The 22,956-nt window shown below is 46.8% G+C and overlaps 1 protein-coding gene across 2 annotated transcripts in view; it reads left to right on the top strand.

The window, feature by feature from the left end:
* Positions 1-22,956, top strand: part of DHFR (dihydrofolate reductase) — a 53,503-nt gene that overhangs the window by 24,168 nt on the left and 6,379 nt on the right. For both annotated transcript variants that reach the window (XM_061572228.1, XM_061572227.1), the window contains exons 5-6: positions 4,809-4,938; positions 18,772-18,887. In XM_061572228.1, coding sequence (XP_061428212.1) covers positions 4,809-4,938; positions 18,772-18,887 — 246 coding nt within the window. The remainder of the gene's footprint in view (positions 1-4,808; positions 4,939-18,771; positions 18,888-22,956) is intronic.

Genomic DNA, 22,956 nt, shown 5'->3' with positions numbered 1-22,956 from the left:
ACCTGATGAGTTAATGAGTTAATGATGACGTCATCCTGCTGCTGCTCTATATAAGAACGGGAGACACAGGAGAGCCTCACCATTCTGGCGAATTGCCCGATGATGCTGGTTGTAATTACCAGCGAAACGTCGTACTCAAATTGTGAATGTTGTTGCTTCAACACACCGGTGGGCTAAAGCAGTGAACTATTTGTCTTTGTCAACGTGACACATTTTTTACTGATTGGCCGTGTCGGGTGGTGGAGGGTTACGACACATTTATAAATAAACGCGATCTAAACCCAAAAATCGTTGATTATGAATAACATTGGTCGCGAAAGCCTACGTGTTAAACAGACGTCTGGCTGTTATCGCTGCGGGGTCGCGCGGGCGGGGGGCGCGGGCGGGGGACGCGTGAGGCGTGGGAGATGGAGTAACAAGTGCGAGCAGGAGAGAGCGGTCTTTCGCAAGGGGTGGTGGAGAGGTCCCATGAGCTGACGTGGAAGGAGTGGTGCTTAAACGACGGGCGAATTCTCAACACAAAGATGATTAAAGACGCCTTGGCAAGCGATGGAAGCTTGAAATTATCAAAAAGGAGGTTGGTGATTGGTAAATCACTTGGTAGTCCTGAAGGAGATATGAATCCATAACTCATGATCACAATAGAATCTTAAATTAATGGAGTATGTTAGATTAAATATATATTTTTTGCTTTCTCACGTTGGAAGCGTAAATCCATTACCAATGTCCGAATTGTAACGAGGGGGGCAAGATAACTCTCATAAGAATGATCCGTTATTAACAAAACTGGGTTTCAAGCAATATTGTTCTTAGGTACTTGCCCTATAGAAAACCAACTAAATTGATCAAAGATTTGCTCAAAACTAGGAAAGAATAAATGAGCACTTAAAGTACAGGGTATTTCAAAGAGATGGACCCAATTTCAGAGATATAGCGATTTCAAATCGGGTCCGTCGTTTTGAAACACTCTGTATTCATAAAACCAAACGGAAGTGCGCTCCTTCTGCTATCGTCCCAATAATATCATTATGTCCGATGTCATTATGAGGTGTCACTCATGGCTTTTTACATTAGGGCACAGCCTTTCAAATGAGCTACAAATTCTTTTTTTTTTAAAGCCAAGGTAAAAATAACAAGAAATAAAATGGACAGATGCAGAGATGAAATGAGGCTGGGAGAAAAGAAAGGAAAATAAATCAATCAAGCAGAACAACTGACAAACAAGACTCGAAAAGAGAGGGAGAGAGAGAGAGACGTGCAAGCCGAGGGGGGAAGGAAGCTTTGACGAGAGAGAGAGAGAGAGTGGGGGGGGGTGAGGAGGAGGCGGAGGCGAGTGTTATCGGAAGCGTTTGACGCAAGCACCTGCATAGGTGACTCAATCCAACGAGCTCAGACGCGCCCCCGGACCTTTTGTTGGACGACCTGAAGCCTCGTGGTATTTCTGGAAACGCGGCGCTTAAAATAACGAATCCGCCTTCAAATGCCCCGCGTGGCTATCGTCTACGTCACGATCTATTTTTTTTGTCACTTGTCTCGGCCCATTGCAGATTTGGCCCCGCAGTGAATGAGGTTCGCGGCTGTCAAAAGAAAACACACCACCACGAGTGATTTATTTTCACTTGATTTATGCTGCTTCGTGTGCCGTGGTACATTAACATTTTTATTTATGTAGCGCTTCAATAATAGGCGCCGGTTGCAAAAATGAACCAGGTAATTAAATAAAATAGCATCGAAGGAGCCAATAAAAAGGATCCATCGAAAAGGATTCATCATTGTTGGCCACAATCTCTTCACTACGGACAAAGGCCTCCCCAAGACTTTGTTTTCTCTTGTTGCCCTCCGGAGGCATATTTTTATTTCGACAAATCTTCCTTTTACACCATTGGAACCTCATTTGCCAGTAAAAAATATGATAATTGGTTTTTTACCCTTCTATCTGGCAACAAAACTGACACCTTTTTTTTTTACAAGGAGTCATGTTTGCATAGACCACAATACCTGCAGTCATAATGCAAACAAAAAAATAACTCTGATAATGTATGCACTGTCCTTGAAGTTGATTGGTCCACACCCGAGACAACTTTCCCTAGAGCCTAGTCTCACATGGGTTGGATCAGATGACGCCTTTTGGCGAAAGCTGTCTCGGGTGTGGACCAATCAACTTCAAGGACAGTGTATACATTATCAGAGTTATGTTTTTTGTTTGCATTATGACTGCAGGTATTGTGGTCTATGCAAACATGACTCCTTGTAAAAAAAGATGTCAGTTTTGTTTGCCAGATAGAAGGGTAAAAAAACAATTATCAAATCTTCCTTTTCTCGTCATATATTTTTGATGGAACTGCACGCATCTGGTGCACTGCCCATCGTGTGTTTTCTACTCACCAGATTTAAGGATGATGCGACACGCTCAGGCAAACGATCCAGCTCGTACGCACGTGCCGGGCGGATCGTTACATTGCAGGATTATGCGAGAGATATTTTGTGCAACCGACCAACGTCGTTCATGCTGCCTCTCATCTTTCCTCGTCGTTACGGTTTCAAGACTGTTAATGTGCATTGGAACAGAGCGTCACATGGAAGGAATCTGAGGTAGCGCCCACTCGTACTAACACCTTCCCTGTCTCCAACTCCCCATGGTCACCCATCATCAATCCACTCGCCTCATTTCGATCTTTGTTTATGCCACGCATCGTCACCACCACCTCATTTTACATATATCCCATCCACTGATCTCCTTTCATCTCTTCCAGATTTGAAGCTTTCGTGACTGCAAGAATTTATACTCTTAGGTTTTTACGGTCAAGGCACGTAGGTAAAAAATAATAGAAATAAAATAATAATAATAATAAATGAAGATAAATCAATTAAATCACGATGTTTCGGAGGCAACACAAGTCTCCGTTTTCAGGTGGGACCGTCAAAGCCAAATTTACTGTATCAAGTGGCTCACTTGTGTTGCCTCTGAAACGCCGTGATTTAATTTATTTATTTTCATTTATTATTACTTTATTTCAAATTTTGTTTCCCTACGTGACTTTACCGAAAAAACCTAATAGTATGAATCCTTTCATCTCGCCAACCATCTTGTACCATAGTTCACTGTACAGCGCCTTGGTTAAGGCGCTTTATAAATGTATGATAAAATAAGATATCCGCCTCCATGGGCCGTTCTCCAACACGGAGGGGCCGCAATGCTCTGCGGGAGATCCTGATGGATAATTCGTCTCCTTGACGTGACGCCGACAGCCACGAGCAGCATTTTAACTGGGGGGGGGGGTGGGGGTGGAATTACCGGCAAAAAAAAAGTGTTGAGGTTTTTCTTGGCACGTGGGGAATACGAGCCAGGCCCCTGGGAAGTGATTGTTGCGTGGTAATTGCGGTGTTTGCTGCCTGGTAATTGTGGTGGGACACAGACCTAAAAATTAGGTTACGTCCGGAATAAACCAATTTGACGCCTGAATGGGAAAGTTGTTTGTTTTTACCTTGCTTGGTCAGATGTTTGTGGCGCGGTTTTGCAACATGTTGTAAAACCGCTAGCATTGTTTGGAAAATTATTTACATTATATGATATTGGCAATATTTTTGAACCGAAATATAATATATTTAAATGAAGATGAGAATATTAATAATTTACACCAGACAGTCTCAATCATTCTTTTCAGGACAGTCCTGCATTTTGGATGTTTGGCTAATTCCATTTAAAACACTGCTTTTGGCATGTGGGAAGAAATGTGAGCTCCCGCAGAAAACCCACCATGCGTGGAGTAGATAAATTATTTGGCAAAGCTGCTGCATTGGCAGTGGTGCACAAGCACAGTTAACAAAAATAAAAATTCAACCCATTCACCAATAACGCTGGGTTGAACAGCACAAATATGTGAGGTGTTATGTTTCGGGCTATTTCCCTTCTTTAAAGCATGTGCTATGAATGCACATGACAGGGCAGCACTCAAACGTTTCACACAGATCTCTTCATGATGGCACTTTGTTCCACTGCCATCTTCCCGTTACCACCTTGCTGCCCAGCGGGTTTGAGAATCTTGCAAGTGTCTACATGATCCACCAACCATCGACTTTTAAAGTGCATGTGCCACTACGTCTGTCTAAATCGAGTCTCAAGACACTTTTACAGGAGGGTCTTGTTTGCGAGATTTGACCAGTCATGAGTCTCAAATGGGAGGAAGGGACCAATTGGAAATCGCGATCACGATGAGCGTGCGTTTATTTTAATCCGCGGAGGTTGGTGCACGCAATTCACAATCGCAAGGTAACAAGGTCAAAGGCAGGCAAGCGGCTCGACTTAGCCCATCCCTCTAGGGTCAATAACACGAGTACCACTCTGCGTTAAGTCAATAGTGGCTCTCGTTTGAACACAAGGACCTCTTGCCAAAGGAATGTGGATTTTCCACCACTGGCTTGAGAGAGGAGCCGTTTGATTTGATGATGTACGGTTTTCCGTGAATCGCGAGAGCGTTGTATGTATGTTGAACTTCCTACGCACCATAGCCAACCATGATAATCGGAGGTGTGGGAAAGGATAAACTAAACACAAAAACCTGTCCTTAAAAAATGTTGTTTTTAATTTAGATTCAAAAGTGCCATAGCTCCAGTGACTTCCTAATATCGGAAGGAAGAGTGTTTCCAGACGGCCGCAGAAACGCATCTGGAAAGAGCGCGATTCCGTAACCGTCTTTGTTCGATGGCGATACCAAAACCGCTGCGAGGATGACCAGAGTTCGCGTGATGCTTGATGTCGTTGTCGTCGTTCATGTTCCTCTTGATGATGATGTTGTTTTTTTGTGCAGGTGTCTGCCTGAAGGAGCTCACTACCTGGCTCCAGACCTCAACTCTGCTCTGAGCCTCATAGACTCCACCCCAGCGATTCAGGAGAAGCTGGATGGGGTGTGGATCTTGGGAGGCGGCGGCGTATATAAGGTAAGGGGATCATAGATTAAGGAAGTATTTGAATCCTTATCTGTTGGTGTGTGTGCGTTTGTGTGCCTGACTCTGCGTGGCCCTTTTTTTCAACGGTTTTATTTAACTTGACTCCCGTTTGTCGTGGTCAAATCTTGTAATCAAAAGTTATTCTACTTACTCTTGTACAATCAATTCGAAAATTTGCACACATACTCAGATCCGGTGACAATGCATGCCTGTATCAAAGTCGGCATCAATTCGTCAATTAATTGGCTCCTTTCAAGCAATTACAATTTTAGTATGGACGCCTTATTAATTATATATATATTTTTGAAGGTCAAAAACGCCGCGCTCCCTAAACTGTGGAATCGCCTCGCACAAAAAGCAGGCGCCACGTGTCTCAGGCACGCCTGCTCCGTGTGAACGAGTAGTACATTGAAGATTCATTTATAAAATAACCAATTATTTCTAGTAAGTGTTGATGTGGGAGCAGGCGCCGCATCATTGACATACTTCTCAAGGGTGAGTTAAACGAAGTTGTGAATAAAATCGTTGGTTTTTTTTTGCTTTTTTTTTTTAAAGGAGTTTATTGTGTCTTTGTGTCTCTGCATCTGTCTCAGTATTTCTGTGAGTCTCTGCGTGTGTTCGTGTATTTCTGTGTTTATATCTCTGTCTGTCCACCTTGATCTCTCTTGAGTATTTGTCATTCTGTATTGTGTGTCTCTATCTTTGTTAAATCCTTTATATTAAGTTCACTTGTTTGCTTGCGCTGCTTACGACCGTGCAAATCGTTCGGTCGTTTTTTAACCCACTTCCCGTGATCCAATCGAGCTGACATTTTGCACACAGACTCGTTGTGCGTGACAATTTATTTTCGTGAAAACAAATTTCCATGACTTTACACTTTTTAGGGAAAAAAAAATTATATTTCATTACCAATTGCTTAATGGTGGCAGGCAATCATCCTGACCCATAGGTGGCAGCCATCTCAAGCCAGAGGACGAGAGGACTCTAGCCGCCACGCATATAAAGGATTTATAGTGAAAAACTTTGTTTTTACGGGTTATTTTTTTCACTTTGTGTTTTTCGTGTATGTCTCTCTCCCTACGTCTCCTTCTCCCCCATCTTGTAAGCATCAAATACGAGTTCCTGGCTCGCAAGCACCCATGCGTAACCCAGGCGTGGAGTCACAGGAAATTCGCAAAATGAGTCGAGGCTGTGCAAAATTCAGAATCGGAATCTTGATTTAGACTGGAGGAATTCGATGAGCAATGGAGATGTCCAGCGCACATTGATTTTGATGTGTTTAATAATCTCCATATGCATAAAAGGCAAAGTTGTGATTATGTGTCTGTTCAAAATGCAACAAACTTGAAATTTGCCATTGTGGGTACTTTCCATACTATCCACCATGCAGAAAATAAAAAAATCCACTTTTTGGGGGGGGGGGGAGCTCAATAATGCATATTCTTTTTGCACGACAAGTGAGCTGTGAAGTCAAATCTGTCATGTGACCCGCGCATGCGGAAGCGTAACGCAGTGTAGTGTAGTGGTTAGCGCGCTGCGCTACGAACCCGGCGACCTGAGTTCGATTCCCGCTCACGGCCACCACCGGTGCCGATTATTTGAACCGGTCCTGGGCCTTCCCTAGGTCGACTCAGCCTCAAACGAGTAACTGCTGTGGTGTGTGAACATCGCCACTGGGGAGACAAAGGCGGCCGGACGTGGTGGATCCAAGTCCCGGGCGAAGCCGGGTAGTAAAGCTCGTAATTAATATGAATAATGCGCATTCCATCCTCGGATCCCAATGTACAATGCATGAAAAGCAGGAAACAAAAACAGAACTAGGGGCAGCCGACCAACTAAAAAGGAAAGGCCATTCTAGATTTGGAGTTTTCGTGACTGCAAGGATCCATACTCTTTGGTTTTTTTAGGAAAGTCACGTAGGTAAAAAATAAAAAGTAAAATAAATGAAAATGAAAACAAATAAATTTAATCACGACGTTTCGGAAGCAATACAAGCATCCGTCAGATCTGACTGCTCCAGCAAAATTACTGAAACGTATGAAGATAGTTATTATTATAGGAAAGGCCACTTTAAAGAGACGGGTTTTCAAAGCAGACTTGAATATCTCTTTTGTCTTCGATCGCCCGATTTCAAGTGGCAAAGGCGTTCCGTAGCTTGGGTGCCACCCCAGCAAAAGCCCGATCACCAAAAGAACGCAGCTGAGACCTGGGAGTGCTGAGCAGTTGTAGATCATTAAATCTTAAGGACCTTGATGGAATATATAAGTGTATTAGTTCCTGCAAGTAATGTGTGGGGATAGTAAAATAGGAGATTAAAATTAGCCACACTGTCTCCCACTCCCCCCAAGCAGCCTCGTGTCCCGCCACCACTCATCCTACTCGGGAATCAATCGCGCCGCGTATTTATTTTCGGAAATCGCAATTGCATTACCTTGCGAGGCAAGTGTGCATAAACACATTAAAAACGGCTAAAGGCCATTGGTGTTGGGCAATAAACTAATTTGTGTGTAAGTTTATTTCAGTCGTCATTAATTCCCAATCGCCACAGATGTCAGTTCCCACGCACGCACGTGCACGCGGCTGGTGGTTCCGATAACGTCACCAAGCACCTGCCCATCGCCTCCCGTTCAGCGGCACACGTTTAGAAGAGAGACAGAGATTTTTTTTCCCAACTACTTTCGTGTTAAATTTCGAATTAATGCTTTCGTGACTGCAGGGATTCATATTCTTGGTTCTTTCGGTAAAGTCACGTAGAAGGGAAATAATAAAATAATAATAATAAAACGCTAAAATTCTCACGATGTTTCGATTGCTGTGGTTTTCACACCTGATGATGATTGCTTGTGTTGCAATCGAAAAGACGTGAGAATTTTATTGTTATTATTTTATTATTTCCCTTCTACGTGACTTTACCGAAAGAACCAAGAATACTTTCGTGTTATCCGATTAGTCAAGCGGTTGAATCGATAGTCGATAAATTGACCGATTACTTACATGATCGGAGAACCCAGCTCCAATTCTATCATGTGCTTAGCAGTCGGCTTCCCACCCAAGCCATCGATGCAATGGCTTTATCTTCGACCGTGATTTCGGCAATTGGCACATTCTGCTAACGATCATGTTGGCTACGTACGGTGCGAAAGAAGTTCAAGATGCATCCATGTTTCTGGCCCAGAAACATGTATGTATACATGCCCATGTTGCTGACACTGGGGTGTATACCCAAAGGAGTGTAGAGAGATGCAGTGCTTCGAATTGCATTACGAGAAGGAAAGGGGACCACGTGTATTCGGGCAAGAAGGTGAAGACCCAAATCGAACTATGAAGAAAAGCAAGTGGGGTTTGGGGGAGGACACTTCGCGAGAAGGGATTGTGGGCAGTGGTCGAGAATGATAGCGGAGTGGCAGCTCGGGCAGGAGCCGTGTCCGAGACGGAGCGATGAGATCAGCTCGCGTGCAGGCGTTCTGTGGATTTTTGCATCGTGACGGATTGGGAAGGCCTTCATCCAGCAGTGGATTGATCTACAGCTCTGGTCTTCTGTTGGCGGGAACGTGGCTTTTGCGGATCCCTCGGGATTTGCGTTTGAGAGAGCGGTGCTTGGAGCAGTAGAATGAGCTGCTGTGCTCTCTCCTCTAGAGGATTCCATCCCAAGCTCGAGTTTGTAACCCCGACCCCAACCCTGACCTTTCTTTCCTTGCCCCGTGCGTGTTTTATCCGCGTAGCCTCGTTATTGCAACCGCTTCGTTACACCGTACATCACTGCGTTCAACAATGCAGCCCTTATTTTTAGTATGGTACAGTATGTTAACGTCAAAACGTGCCGCTGCTCAACTGAGTTAGTCCATAGGCGGCCCTGAGCCAGAGGTAGAAATTCCATGTTCTAACGGTATTTTCATTCTTGTCATTGAACGACTGTAAGCACTTAACGCTGGGTTGATGCGTTGATCTTACATACATGTTTACGCTCGTCACATACGTGTTGAACTTAACATACTTTTGGTTGATAATTGGTTGTTTACCCTTCTATCTGTCAACAAAACTGACACCTTTTTACAAGGAGTCATGTTTGCATAGACCGCAATACCTGCAGTCATAATGCAAACAAAAGACATAACTCTGATAATGTGCACTGTCCTTGAAGTTGATTGGTCCACACCCGAGACAGCTTTCCTTAGAGCCTAGTCTCACATGGGTTGGACCAGATGACGCCAAAAGGTATTGCGGTGTATGCAAACATGACTCCTTGTAAAAAGGTGTCAGTTTTGTTGCCAGATAGAAGGGTAAACAACCAATTATCATATTTTTACTGGCAAATGAGGTTCCCATAGTGTAGATACTTTTTGGTTCTTTCGGTAAAGTCACGTAGATAGAAAAATGAATAATAGATCACGACGTTTCGGTCGCAACACAAGCAATCGTCTTCAGGTGACAAAATACAGCAGGCGGACTGCTGAGGCAGGAAGAAATGTAGCGAGAGAGCTATCACGTGACTTTATCGAAGGAACCAAAGCGTATGAATTCCTGCGGTCACGAAAGCTTAAAATCAAGTACTGAACGGCTCGCTGCGAGAATTCCAAATGGAAATGTCTTTGTGTCGTGACCGGCACAATTGGAAAGTAATACAATTCTCCAACAGATTCTATTCTAAATAAGCGTAAAATTAGGCGCGAAAGAATAATTCACATGTGCACACTCACTATAATCCTTGCCCTATAACTCACCCTGCGGCCTTCAGCGATTTCCATCTCTCTCAACCTCTTTCCGAGCCTTACCCCCGCCGTAACCTTTCTCTTAGTCTCGCGTGCGCCTACAAGACCGCTTTGTCTCCGTCGCGATGTTTCATATTTTACACGGCCGTTTCAGGCGAGGTCCAAGGTCCACTTGTTCTGTGGTGATATTCTTTTTGTTTCCACGTCTAGGAGCGTACGTGCAGCTTGCAGGCTGCACCAATTTCCCTACCCCCTCCCCAACCTCAGCACTCGCCCCACAATTTTTATTTGTCTTTCTACAGCTTTTGATTGCTCGTTTGTTTATTTTGTCACTGCTTCGTTCACTAGGCGAGGTGCCTGCATGTGTGAGTGTGGGGAGCGGTGGCGCAGCGGTTAGCGCGCTGAGCTACGAACCCAGCGACCCGAGTTCGATTCTCGCTCACGGCCAACCACCACTGACGATGAACTGAACCGGTCCTGGGTCTTCTCTAGGTCGACTCGGCCTCAAATGAGTACCTGGTGCGGTGTGTAAGCATCGCCACTGGCGAAACGAAGGAGGCCGGGCGTTGTACTGGCCACCCACCCCTTCGTATGCCTGTGCAGGCCTTCATAGGTGCTGCTCGTTAACATCACTTTCCCCAACAGTCTGTTAAGGCTTCACAGGGGATCATTGTCTTTGCATTTTCGCCAAGGTGTTGGGTGTGTAAGGTGGTCGGGTAGTTCGCGTTGTAGACACCGAGTCGAGCACTGCGGTTAAACCGAATTCTCGAGTGCAGCGAGTTGATGGTGTTAGCCCGGCCACCACAAAGGTCTGCATGAAGAAACAAAATACATAATTTGGTTTGTTAGCAAATGTGGTCAATTCCAGTTCTGAGGACTGAAATGTTTTAAAGTTTAATTGATATGTGACAAACACTCGATGCAGGGCATATTACCGGCTTGACACACAAGTGTGGATTCAATCCGATTGAAGTGATTCGTAAGTGGTTCTGCGCCATAACTCGAGAACCCGATTAAACCGGGTTCTCGAGTATCGTATGTTGATGGGCTCAGGCCTGTCAATGATGATTGCACTCTAAAAATATGATTTCTATTTTATTTTGCACTTCATGTGGCTTTTTCCAGCTGTCGTCGCTAAATTGTATAAATATACTGGATGATGAGATGCGGCGAAGCCACTGTGTTGATAGTGTGAGTCAGGGCTATCTCTTGATTTGACTACAGCAGTTCATGGCATCGTTTTATGATGCCAGTCTATTAATTTGACAATGGGCGTTTTTCGTTAAATTACTCCGCTCGCACCGTTTACGTAAATTTGCGATGCATTACGGATCACGAAACGTCGAGCAGATGCATGAATGAGTATGGGAAGCGTGTGGGCCAACTCCAAATGATGTCACCAAGTGTGAGCGACAGAGGTATCCATCTCATCCACCTCCTCCCATCACCGCAACCACCATCTCCCATCACTTCCACCACGTGCCATCTCTTCCATGTCCTCTGATCTCCTCCAGCACCTCTCGTGTCCTCCACTCCCCCTGTACGTCTCCTCTGCCTCCTCCCATGCCTTCCACTCCCTCCATCATCAGCCTCCATTCGTTGGCAGGGGCTGGGGGTTTTGATCGAAGGAGATAGAGGTCCGTTGGTTGGGTCATTCTAAGGCTGAGGTGAGAGAGCTTCCAGGCAGCAGGCACCACAAAATGATGGCAGACCGTTTTGTTGGGGCATCGAAAATTGCCAACCCTTCCGGTGGCAAATCCTGGCGAAAGCTACGCAAGTGAGGAACGGTGCGCATGGAGGCATGTGCATTGCGTCCCACAAACCTAGACAGGACAGTGGTGAGAGAAGTAGAATACGGGGTCCGTCGTGAGGTGGTGTGAGGACCGTCGAAGAAGGACAAGGAGTAAGAACAGTGGACAGGGGCTGGTGGTGGTGAGGTGATGCCAGAAGAGGATGAGGAGGTGTCATGGTTAAGAGTATGAAGAGGAGTAAGATGGATATGGTGTGTTTGACGAGTAGGAGGAGGTGGATACGGGGTCTGTGAGGAGGATGAGGAAGGGATATGGTGTCTCTGAAGATGCGGGGAATGAGGAAGAAGAGGATAAGGGAGGATGAGTATGGAGATACACTGTTGCTGCGAGGAAGCCGTTTAATGTTACTGTGGTAACGAGGGTAACCGGTGCATACCACCGTCACGTTTTCATGGCCACATCTCGCTCCCACCGGGTGTAATTATTTTTTCAGAAGAGCTCAGTTTATTGTCCGTGGATTTTTTTCTTTCATTATTTTTTCCCTGTTTTGTAGGGAAGGAAGAGGGGACGAGCGGGGGAAGGGAGCGCGTGCGATTTGTGGGGGCAGGGCAATCGTCACATTCGGACGAGGCTTTTACTTTTTTAGATCAATTCAGGCGTGTCAGAGGTGGAAATTCCACGTTCCTAAGGCAGGGCCATTCGCTCTGTTGAACAAGTACATCGTTTAATCGCTCAGTTTAAACGAGGTATTCAAGTGCAGGAGGGTTGATGGTCTCAACCTCGTCACCAACGACTGCACGCGAGAGCCGTCGTTATCGTTGAATTCGGGAAATATTTCGGCCTTTGACCATTACGATTTAATAAAGTATATTTCGTTTGACTGTCAGTCATGTACATTTCTCTCTAACAGGGTGGTGCTTGGGAAAGTGTGGCACCCCGAGTGGATGGGAGGACACTTGAAGGGAAGTCGGAAGCAGTTCTGTGATATCTCTATCCATCGGGCGTTCTCTTACACGGGGTGGTGCACTGCCCGCAACGGTGCCACTGTGTCACCTACGTGCGTCTCGACTCGCTCACTGCGTGTAACGCCAGCGGCACGACTCGCCTTCTGCAGTAGAAAAACAAAAACAACCTGGTGCATCCTGAGCCGTGCCGGCCTGGCTGGGCCTCCAGTGGAAAAGCGGAATAATATGCAGGGCATTATTCCAGACCAAGTTGACCGTGGAAATTAAAATTACCCGGGTGGTAGAGAAAGAATTAAAATTAGAGCGACGGTATCGTGTGTTTGATCGTGGCCTTGTGCAAACTTTCCCTGTCTTTATTTTCCCTCCACCCTCTTTCTCCTTATGGAACCATCAGCACACACGGATGATTTCATTTCACCGCCTCCGTTTGTTGGTTCTGTGGCTCAAGATTTTGATTAAAAACCAAAAGCCTAACTCGTCTTGCTGCCCCAATGCCCATTCATCAGGGGGCACTGACCGGCTGGTGGCGGTGGTGGAAGTGAGACTAAGAAAGGAAAAAATTTAATTAAATTACATCTCTGCAGTGCACATTCTCCCATACCCTGGGAAGCTTTTGTATGAGTATTTTGGCATTTTCATGGGTGTTTCTTGTAACATATGTTTGTTATTTGGGTTTTTTTCGTGTTTTTTCATAACGTGGTTGTTGTCCTCTATGCGGTGATATTGTATGTCGTACGTCTCTTGGATCTGCAACTCCGGGTAGAGTTCTGTTGGTTAATCTCCGAGGCTCCCCTTGCTGTGAGGGTGTCGGTTTGTATACCGACCAGGGTCTACTCTGTCATCACTATTACCGGTTTCACGAATAATCCTGCCTTGAATGTCACCATCACCATGAATACTGCCATCACTTTCAACAACAACCACCATTTATCACTGCTTGACGGTGATGTGACCAGCACACCATCATTACTATTGCCACCACCACAACACTATTATCACCACCACTAATGCCACATCATTACTATCAGCACTATATTATTATATAACCACTACCACCAACAGCATTATCTGGATCCCTCATCCACACTAGGGGGCAGAATTATCCTACCTGCCCTGCCACAGTGAGTCATTCTCGTCACATGACAGGCAGACTGATGTTTTTTATTCTCAGAGCTGGATTTTGCCAAATTAAGTTTAAAGCCAAATTTAACTTGATAGCTTTTTTTCACGCGGCCATTTTTGACTGAAACGAGACCCATAAACTTGCTAGACTGGGATCCAGTTTAATCACAATTTAGTCGCTAAGTCCGCAAGTCACTGTGCGAGTCTGTGTGTCTCTGTGCGAGTCATTGATGTCCCGGCTAAGACCAGCAACTTGCTACGCTTGAGAACCTTGTTTAAGCGCAGTTTGGCGGCTGAAAAATGACTCCGAACCCAGGATCTCAATGTTGCCGGCTGAACCCAACCTCAGTTAAACACCAGGCTTGGGCTTTCATCCATCTTAATCCTCACAGGGACCTTTATTTTCAGAACAGGTTATTTTAAAACGGCAGTTAATAAAATAAAGAACAAAATGAACTATGCGTTTTCCACTTCCTTCCAGAACGATCTCCCCTTCCGCAGAATCCCTCTAGAGCTCGCTCGCGCACCTGCTCACGTAGGGTCCAGGGACGGTCATTAATGTGCTCCGGCAATATCTCGGGCTGGGCATAAATCTCAACGGTCGGGCCGCGCGTACTATCGCTCCGTCTAATTAACGATGGGAGAGCAAAGCAAAGCAAGTCGGCCCCGCCAGTCCTTCCCCCTCCCCCCCACCACCAAAGCCCCCTCACCCCACCCTGTCCTCGTTAGCGAGGAGTCATTATTTCCTGCGCCATTAAATCGTGCTAATTAGCGTTGCCGGATGGATTTTACAGCCACCAGCTCCGGCGTCGTGAGCATGACAATGCCGTTTAATGTTCTCATTTATTATCCATTTTTTGGGGTCATTTTCCCCAAATGTAATCCGATTACGGCTTCGCATCGCGAAAAGAGAAAACGTGTCCGCGTGGGACTCTCTCAGTGAGCAGTGCATCATCCTGTGCTGGCGACATGAAGTTAGGATATTGTAGATCCATTCTTTGCAAGATCTCCGTGTTTCGGATGTTGACTGCAAGGTGGTTGTCAACACGTTTGGTTCCCCTCGATCGCGAAGAAAGGGGGCCCTAATCCAACGACACTTGGTCAAGATGTTGGTGCTTGAAGTGTCTAGCCAAAAGAGCCAGGATGATATGTCGATGGAATAGAATAATCGGCAACGTTCACTTTGTTATCAATCACTCGGGCCCCTTTCAATGGCAGCTACGTATGTATGTATGTTGAACTGCTTTCGCACCGTACGTAGCCAACTGTGCTGATCGGAGGTGCGGGGGAAGGACACACAAAAAAAGCAGTTTGAAAGAAATGAGTTTTCACATCCTGCTTGCTGAAGGCAAAAACAACTCCCTACGTGGCGCTGCCAATGCGACGTGGCAGATGAGTGTCAATGATGTCACCAAAGCCCCGAACATCACCTCCCGTTCAGCGACACACGTGGGGACAGGGATTAGACTTTTATTTCATCGTTATCCGATTAGTCAATCAAATGTAATTGGTAATCTGTTACTTGATAATTGGAGAGCCGAGCTCTGTTAGACCGTGTCACACATTTTTCCCAGGGTTGGTTGAGTTTACTGAAGTCACTGGAATATTAATAATCATGATTCATAACGCGGATAAAATTCCTGCAGTGCGTCGATAACACAAGTCAGCGGGGTGGAATAGAAGTCATGGTTTTGGTTCTGAAACCAGGATTCGGCCACAGTAATCCATGTTTCCATCACGTACACATCTCTGTCCACCTATTATTATTATGATTGTTGACCCAGGAAAGCCTTAGTTAACAACAACAGCATCCGCCATTCGCCACAAAGTGGCGGTGACGTCACCACGGCGCCTGTGCCAGGCCACGTGCACTTTGAGGCCACGTGAAGTGTTGAAGGCTCACTGACAGGATGTTCCGGGACAGACCCAGGTGCCGTGGGTTTGACAGACTTAGTCTGGTACTTCACTACAGCCATAATTAGGCGACTCCTTCATTTCCCGCTGACAGCACGAGACAGCCAGTGCTCATCTTCCGGCGTTCTTCTAACCCCTGGCTCATGGCCGCCTACACAACAGACGAGACCTGTCCCGCAATCATTTGAGCAGGCAGACCCTTCAACGTTCACAATCACATCCCAGCATATCGAATTGCTTTGTGTAACTCCCGTGTCCAGGTCTGACAGGCAAAGCGCAGTTCTCTGGGGAAGCTGACCGGATTGTCTCCGCTGAATTTAACCGAGGATCACGATGGTTCACCGTGTGGTCTCCACATTTGCATATTCCCCCGTCGCAGGCGGCAGATTCCTCCGCTAAATTGCACAGATACGGCATTTTGGCCGTCCCGTCATTAGCAATTCTACTTGGAGTCATGCCCTTTTAATTGCTCAGCCGTTGGTATTTTTTTTCCTCAATAATTGAATGTGCAGTATCTTTAAAAAATATATATATTTTTAGATGTTTTGCTGTCTACAAGAACGACCGTTTTTCAGTCCTAAAGATGGAAGAAGAGTTTCCGACGCCATGTTGGTCTTGGAGGTTTTTTTTATTTTACCATACTTCACCGCACTTGTCAGTGCACCGGACCGGTTCGGATATCGCTGCCCAGCGACATAAACTATGCACGGGATTCTGTGTGCCATCACGCCAGAGGTCGCAAACGGGTTTTGATTCCTTACCCGTACCCGGCCGCACCAGGGTCGCAAATGGGTACCCGTACCCGTACCCGGCCGGGTAGCCGTTCCCTACCCGTACCCTACCCGAAATGAGTGACAAACGGCTACTCACCAGTGACTCACGGCCTACCCGTACCCGTACCCGGCCGCACCAGGGTCGCAAACGGCTACCCGTACCCGGCCGGGTACGGGTAGCTGGGTATCGAGTAGGGTACGGGTATCGGGTACCCGGTTGCGACCTCTGCATCACGTCCTCTACGTTCTCAATCTTTGCTATCTCACCCCCTTCACTGGAACGAACTTCCCCCTCTGCATTAAGCAGTCAACTTCGCTCACTAGTTTCCACTCCTCACTCGAAACTCGCTTATTGTTCCCGAGCTCACCCTGCGACGCCTTAATCCTGTCCCCTCTCCGCGCTCTCACGATATGGCTATCACTCATTGGTTAAGGCGCTATAGAAATTACGTTAAGAAAAGATGAGAATCAAACTCGGTCACCGGGGTTCACGGTGGCGCAGCGTGCTACTGCTGGGCCATCACTCCATCCCTGTGGCGTTAAAAGGGTTAAATTGTGAGATATTATTTATTTTATTTACCCGGGAAAGTGTTTGTGACGATCGCACGTTGATGTGAGGAGGCTGTCACTGTCTTAAGGCTCCTTTCTTCCACCTCGACACAGGAGACTCGCACAATCACAGCCGACCGCATTCCCAATTAATTTCCCCTCCTGGCACCCCTGACGAACCAAACAATGAATTAATAATGCATGCAATTGCACTTTACTTATATATGTTTGCATACATGCACACGTACATACATACATACCCACACACATCCCGTGGAGCCATACAGACTGTTGGATCAAATGTTCGCGAGCACCCATTCAGTCTGGCACAAAGCACCAGGGGGTGATGTGTTCAGCACTATACATTGCCGCATTTCACTTCCCAATGCTGCCGTTTATACCCCAGGTACTCAGAATTAGGGGAGGCAGAAGGTTGGTACAGACAATTGTCACTCTTGTTGGCCATGAGCAGAAATCTAACTCGGGTTCGCCGGGTTCGTAGCACAGAACGCTAACCACTGCGCCACCGCTCTCCCCCCCCCCCCCACCCAAAAACTCGCTCACAAAACAAAGATCCCCTGTATAATCTTAACAGACTGTTGGGGCAAGTGCTGTTAGCGAGCACATCTGAAGGCCAGCACGGCACACGAGGGGTGGGTGGCCAACACCACGCCTGGCCACCTTTGTCTCCCTAGTGGCGATGTTTACACATCCCACCAGTTACTCATTTGAGGTTGAAGTCGACCTAGGGGAGGCCCAGGACCGGTTCAGATAATCGTTATGGTTTGCCGTGGACGGGAATCGAACCCTGATCGCCAGGTTCGTAGGGCAGCGCGCTAACCGCTACACACCCACAAATGTGCATATACACCCACCCACATTCACACACTGCACGCAATGAGTCCATGTATTGCTTGTAAGTTTGTACACGCGAACAAGCAGTCTTAAGCGCCATTATCATTGTGAATAATGTGAGCAGCTCACCGAAGAATTCGTGCCAAACACTGACCCCACTACCCTATCTGTAACGTAGACATCACAAATAATCGGGATTGTGTCGGTACAGCAGTTTTGGAAACCTTGTGTGGATTGTAATTAAATATCTCAATCGTGTTAATAATCTTGAATGCGTCGATTATTCGGGAGTAATGCTAAATTCTACGCGAATGTTTATTAAGGATAATGGAACAAAGTAGACTCGGCAGATGAGACAGAACAAAGGCCGTGCTAATAAAAGACAAAACAATATTCTTGAATGGAACCACGGGGTGAATTGTTGTGCATGCCTAATGATAATTATTTGTATTATTCTGCTTTTTTCACCCAGGAAAGCCTCACAGGAGTCCCAAGACTTTCTTTCAGGATAATCCTGCCAAGCTTTCTCAGTCGGATTTCCCAATAGTCATTTAAGAGTCATTCTTAAAAAAAAAACATTGCCAAATTTCAATCTTGACGCCAGTACATGATGGCCTCCTTTTAATGACGTTACGGGATCTTTAACGTACGTTGTGAAGCAGACTGCACGTATCCACGCTTGTATCACCCGCAGTTTTGAACCGCATTACCTCCGCAACGAGCGGCGATGGCACATTCGCTGTGCCATGATCGATGTGGTGGCGATCGTTACAGTGGTGCTGCGATGACCTCACTCGCGACTTGTACTCGCGAGCACACATTCGGCGACCACCGACAGCGGCTAAAATGTAAAGGTGCAGCCCTGCAATTGCTCACTCACGCCGCTGCTGGCAGAATGGCCACGCCAAGAGGGAGCTCTGGAGAGCCCTTGATAAGCTACTCTCTATACTGCAGTCTGTAACGTACACCACGGTTAAGTCATTTCACGGCTGGGACAATCGAAGGTGGAGCCCGCGCAGAATGTTAATGGCTCTGTCCTCCGATCGTTAGCCGTTTGTTTGCCGGTGTGTGGCTAACGCCGCCGTGTCCGTATTTACACCGCTCTCCTGCCCTCTCTCCTCCCCTTCCTACCCCCTTCAATCCCCCCCCCTCCGTCTACCCCCCACCCCGCTCCACTCCCGCGTAGGAGGCCATGGAGCACAGTGCGTGCAGACGCCTCTTCATCACGCGTGTCTTGCAGACAATGGAGGCTGACGCCTTCTTCCCAGACATCGATGCTGACAAGTTCAAGCTCCTGCCGGGGTGGGTGGCTGCGTACGTGCGTGCGTGGGCGTCCTCGCCAACGGAAATGTCACAGCGTCTTCTCCCGGGCCCGAATGATAGTCTCAAAAATTGGGTGGTGCGGGCCCTCCCACTGGAGGCAGTGAGCCAGTGCTGGAAATTCAACGTTCCCGTGACGGGAGCCGGTCATATTGTTCCGTAAGATGAGCACCGTTTATTGACCCTGCGCCAAGTGATGTAGTGTCACCATTCGGTGCTCGTTTTAGAGACCACGAGAGGGATGATGGTGGTGATTGATGATGATGGTGGTAGTGGTGGTGGCAGTGATAATGATGATTATAAATTGATGGCAGTGATAATGATTTACAATTCATGACAATAACGAATGAAGATGATGATTGTTGGGATGATAAACCCTAATTAGGAGCCAATCATTTGAACAAACATTCAAACATTTAATAAAAGTGCATATGATGGCCCAACATTTAGATAACTTAAATAAAAACCATTCTAACACTCACGGGGAACGCGCACCGTTACAACGCGGAACGCGCACCGTTGCAACGCGGTTTCTGAGTGGTCGACGACAAAATACTTTCTTGAGCTGCGTGGCCGAGTGGTACGATGCAGTACGCGGAGTGACGCGGTATGCGGCAACGTGTACCCTTAGTTCTTCTGCCATCTCATTGCGCGTGCGTGCGTTCGTGCGTACATCAGTATCTCGCCAAACTTTATCGTCGTACTATTTATGGGGAAACTTGTTTTCGCCGTACGTGTTTTTCGCATTGACGCGGCACTTTTCAGCAGCGCGCGTCTCTAGCGCGTTAAACGAGGTCCCGCGCCATCGGGTGATTGTTGAAGGCGGGCCAGAGTCAAATTGACGGAAGAGACGGCGGGAACGGGATGGAATGATTTTGGAAAGCGTCATCTGGTGATGAAACGCGTTTCACCGGATGGAAAACATTCTGATTCATAACGCTATGCCGCCACTTTACTCCCTTTCGTTGGACGTCTGTGTAATAATTTTATTTAATAATCTCATTGATTCTGGCAGCTTTTACACTTTGTCGTACTGTGAAGGGCAGTGATTACCCCTTCACATGTGACATCTGAAAAATCCCACTGCTCACCTGATATATGTTTTGGTCTTCTGAGGTATGTGACTTTTGTTGCCTTTAAAAATCTGCATATATTTCTTCTACTTATTTCATGATTCTCTTGTCACGTGTTACAGTTCAATCTTGCTCTCTAAGGCTTACTATTTGCAATTTTACCAATATTTGACTTCCTACTTGCTGCTTTAATGTCTCCGTTATATTTGTTTGTTATTAGGTAGCATTAGTGAATGCCAGAGGTGGTGTTTGTAATCAGAAAAAAATAAATTTCTATTCCCCCCCCCCAAAAAATATATTCCACGTCGTTTGCTTTTGGTATCAAGAGCTCCGGCATTTCGCAGTATACCACACCCCATGCGAGGTAACATCCTGGAAAGTTGATGTCCCAGAACTACATCTGACGTCGCTTAAATTGACCTCTCTATCCACACTGGGGGCACAGCTATTATATGCCCTGCAAAAGAGTGTGCATCAAATGTCAAATACAGTTCATTTATTTACATTTCCTGAAGAATTATACTGAAGTGATTTTTTTTTTTATTGAGGATTGTTCCATGCACTCAGTGGAAAACCAGGCCAAAACCATCAACTCTTTCCACTCAAAAACCCCAGTTTAATTACAACCCTGGTCTATGCCCGTTTATGGGTCTCTGGGCAGGTGTATGGGTCTCTACGTGAGTTGATGGGGGGGGGGTCTCTGAATGGGGAGTGGTGGTGTAGCGGTTAGAGCATTGCGCTACGAACCCGGCGACCCAAGTTTGATTCCCGCTCACGATGAATAACTGGCAAATATTTGAACTGGCCCTGGGCCTCCCCTAGGTCGACTCAGCCTCAGATGAGTACATGGTGTGGTGTGTAAACATCGACAATGGGGAGACAAAGGCGGCCGGGCGTGGTGCTGGCCACCCACCCCCTCGTGTGCTGTGCCGGCCTTCATAGGTGCTGGTCGCTAACGGCACTTGCCCCAACAGTCTGCTAAGGCTGTACGGGGGATCTTATTTTTTTATGGAGGTCTCTGTGTATGTCAATAATGACCTGGCCAAGACTCTCACCTCTGCTCTACACATGAGAACCCGGTTTAATCACGAACCTGTGTCTGGTTCACGAACCACGGTGCCAGCTCCTACAGAGCCACCCAGCCTCCTCGCAGCGGCTACAGTCCCCGCTCGCGTGACATTTCTGCCGAGCGTTCTGCAGCGCAGAGGTGCCGAGACATTTACAGCAGCAGGGTGGGAGGGGGGGGGTGGAGGTTGACCCGGCTGTCTCGGCTTCTGGGAGATAAAGACGGCAAGGTGGGGTGGCGAAGGGGGTGGTGGTGTGAGGTAGGGGGGAGGGAGGGAGGGGGATGGTTGCGGGTGGACAAGCAAGGAAGTGGCTGCACGAGGAAGGCTAAATTTAGACGACACGAATCACAAAGGGAGCTGGCGATAATTAAATTTGCATTCCCCTGTCGAAGCCTAGTTTCTCCTGTGCCCTGCTCTCTCTCTCCTCTTTCTCCCCACCCTCCCCCCCCCCATCCGGATTACCTCTCTCATCTCCCCGTTTAACTCGCGAGCTCGCATGCTCTCTGCCGTGCCGTGTTAAGCGATCGACGTGGCACGCTGCTCCTGTTCATTGTTGTTGTTGTTTGCCTTGATTTAATTACGCATCGACGCCATTTATTATTTTTCTCTGTTGCTCCCGGAAGCTTTTTGTAATCGCCCGGACTGTGCTCAATTCATGAGGTCTCCGAAGATAAGCACGAGTTGAGCCTGGCTAGTATTTGGATGGGTGATGACCGTTCACACACTGGCTGTCTTCGTAGGCCCTCTGGTTGGCCATGCAGCGAAATGCATTGTTGTGCTCTGCCCCCTAATCTGCACTCCCCTGCCTTCTCCAGCCTGCACTGAGCAGCAGGGGCTAAATATCACCCAGAGCCCGCCCCGTGTGGAGACGCTGTCTTCCAGCAGGGGATCGGACAAAAGGGCTGTACAAGTATTATTTGGGTCCATACTCGTTGGTTCTTTCGGTAAAGTCACGTAGGTAGAAATAAAATAAAATAAATCACGACGTTTCGATCGGAACACAAGCGACCGTCATCAGGCGGAACCGACACAGCAGGACAACCGCTGATTTTTCTTCGGTTCTTTCGGTAAAGCCACTTAGATAAAAATAATAATAAAAAGATTGTACAAGTATCGATCGGTGCAGTTTGTTTAAACCGAAAAAAAACAAGCCCGTCATTACGTTTTGGTGAAGCTGCACTCGAGCTGCAGGGGTCGGCAGCATCCCAGCAGGGCATCGTGAATGTTGCCGGCGTGGAAAGCGGTGTTCTTCTGTAACTTTGATACCTTTGTTTTTTTATCATGAATCTTCACCTTTCTTTTTTTTTAATAACGTGATTCGGGCTGCAGATTAGTGCCGTTGCTGCACTTTCTCCCCCACTATTGTCTCCGATTAAATTGAAAGGCAAATGCCAGGCTTGCTCATTTATTGTTGTGCGGCGTAAATTTGCGGTTATTAATTGCTTGGGCGAAGAAAGAGCGTACTTTGCTAAAAAAGAATTGTCTATTAATTCCAATTACAATTAAACAACCCAAAGGGTGACACGAACACGCCGGGGGGGCACGCTACATGTGTATTTACGGATCATACCGTACCTGTGTGTGTGTGTGTGCACACACTCGGGATTCAGATAAAAAACGTGGTGTTCGGATTTGTAAGGTCAGTTTTTTGATTGTTATTTTATTTTCCCTTGGCAAACGAAATTGACATCGCCCCGATAAGACTTGACGGCACCTTTGGTGGGAAAAGCAGAGAGGTGACCTAATATGAGTGATGTCATTTCCTTTGACGCGATTTTTTTCCGATCAATCTGAAACAACAAGTTTTCTGGATCGTTTAAAAATGTATATCTCTAGGTACAATTATGGGGGGTTTAAATTTCGATTTAAAGCTGTCTCCCCGACAGACCTGGTCTTCACCTGAGGACGGCT

Source organism: Lethenteron reissneri, chromosome 50 (assembly GCF_015708825.2).
Source record: "Lethenteron reissneri isolate LAM-NWPU_2019-01 chromosome 50, ASM1570882v1, whole genome shotgun sequence".
Lineage (NCBI taxonomy): Eukaryota > Metazoa > Chordata > Hyperoartia > Petromyzontiformes > Petromyzontidae > Lethenteron > Lethenteron reissneri.
Note: the sequence above shows the minus strand (reverse complement) of the source record. Positions and strands in the feature narration are given on the sequence as shown.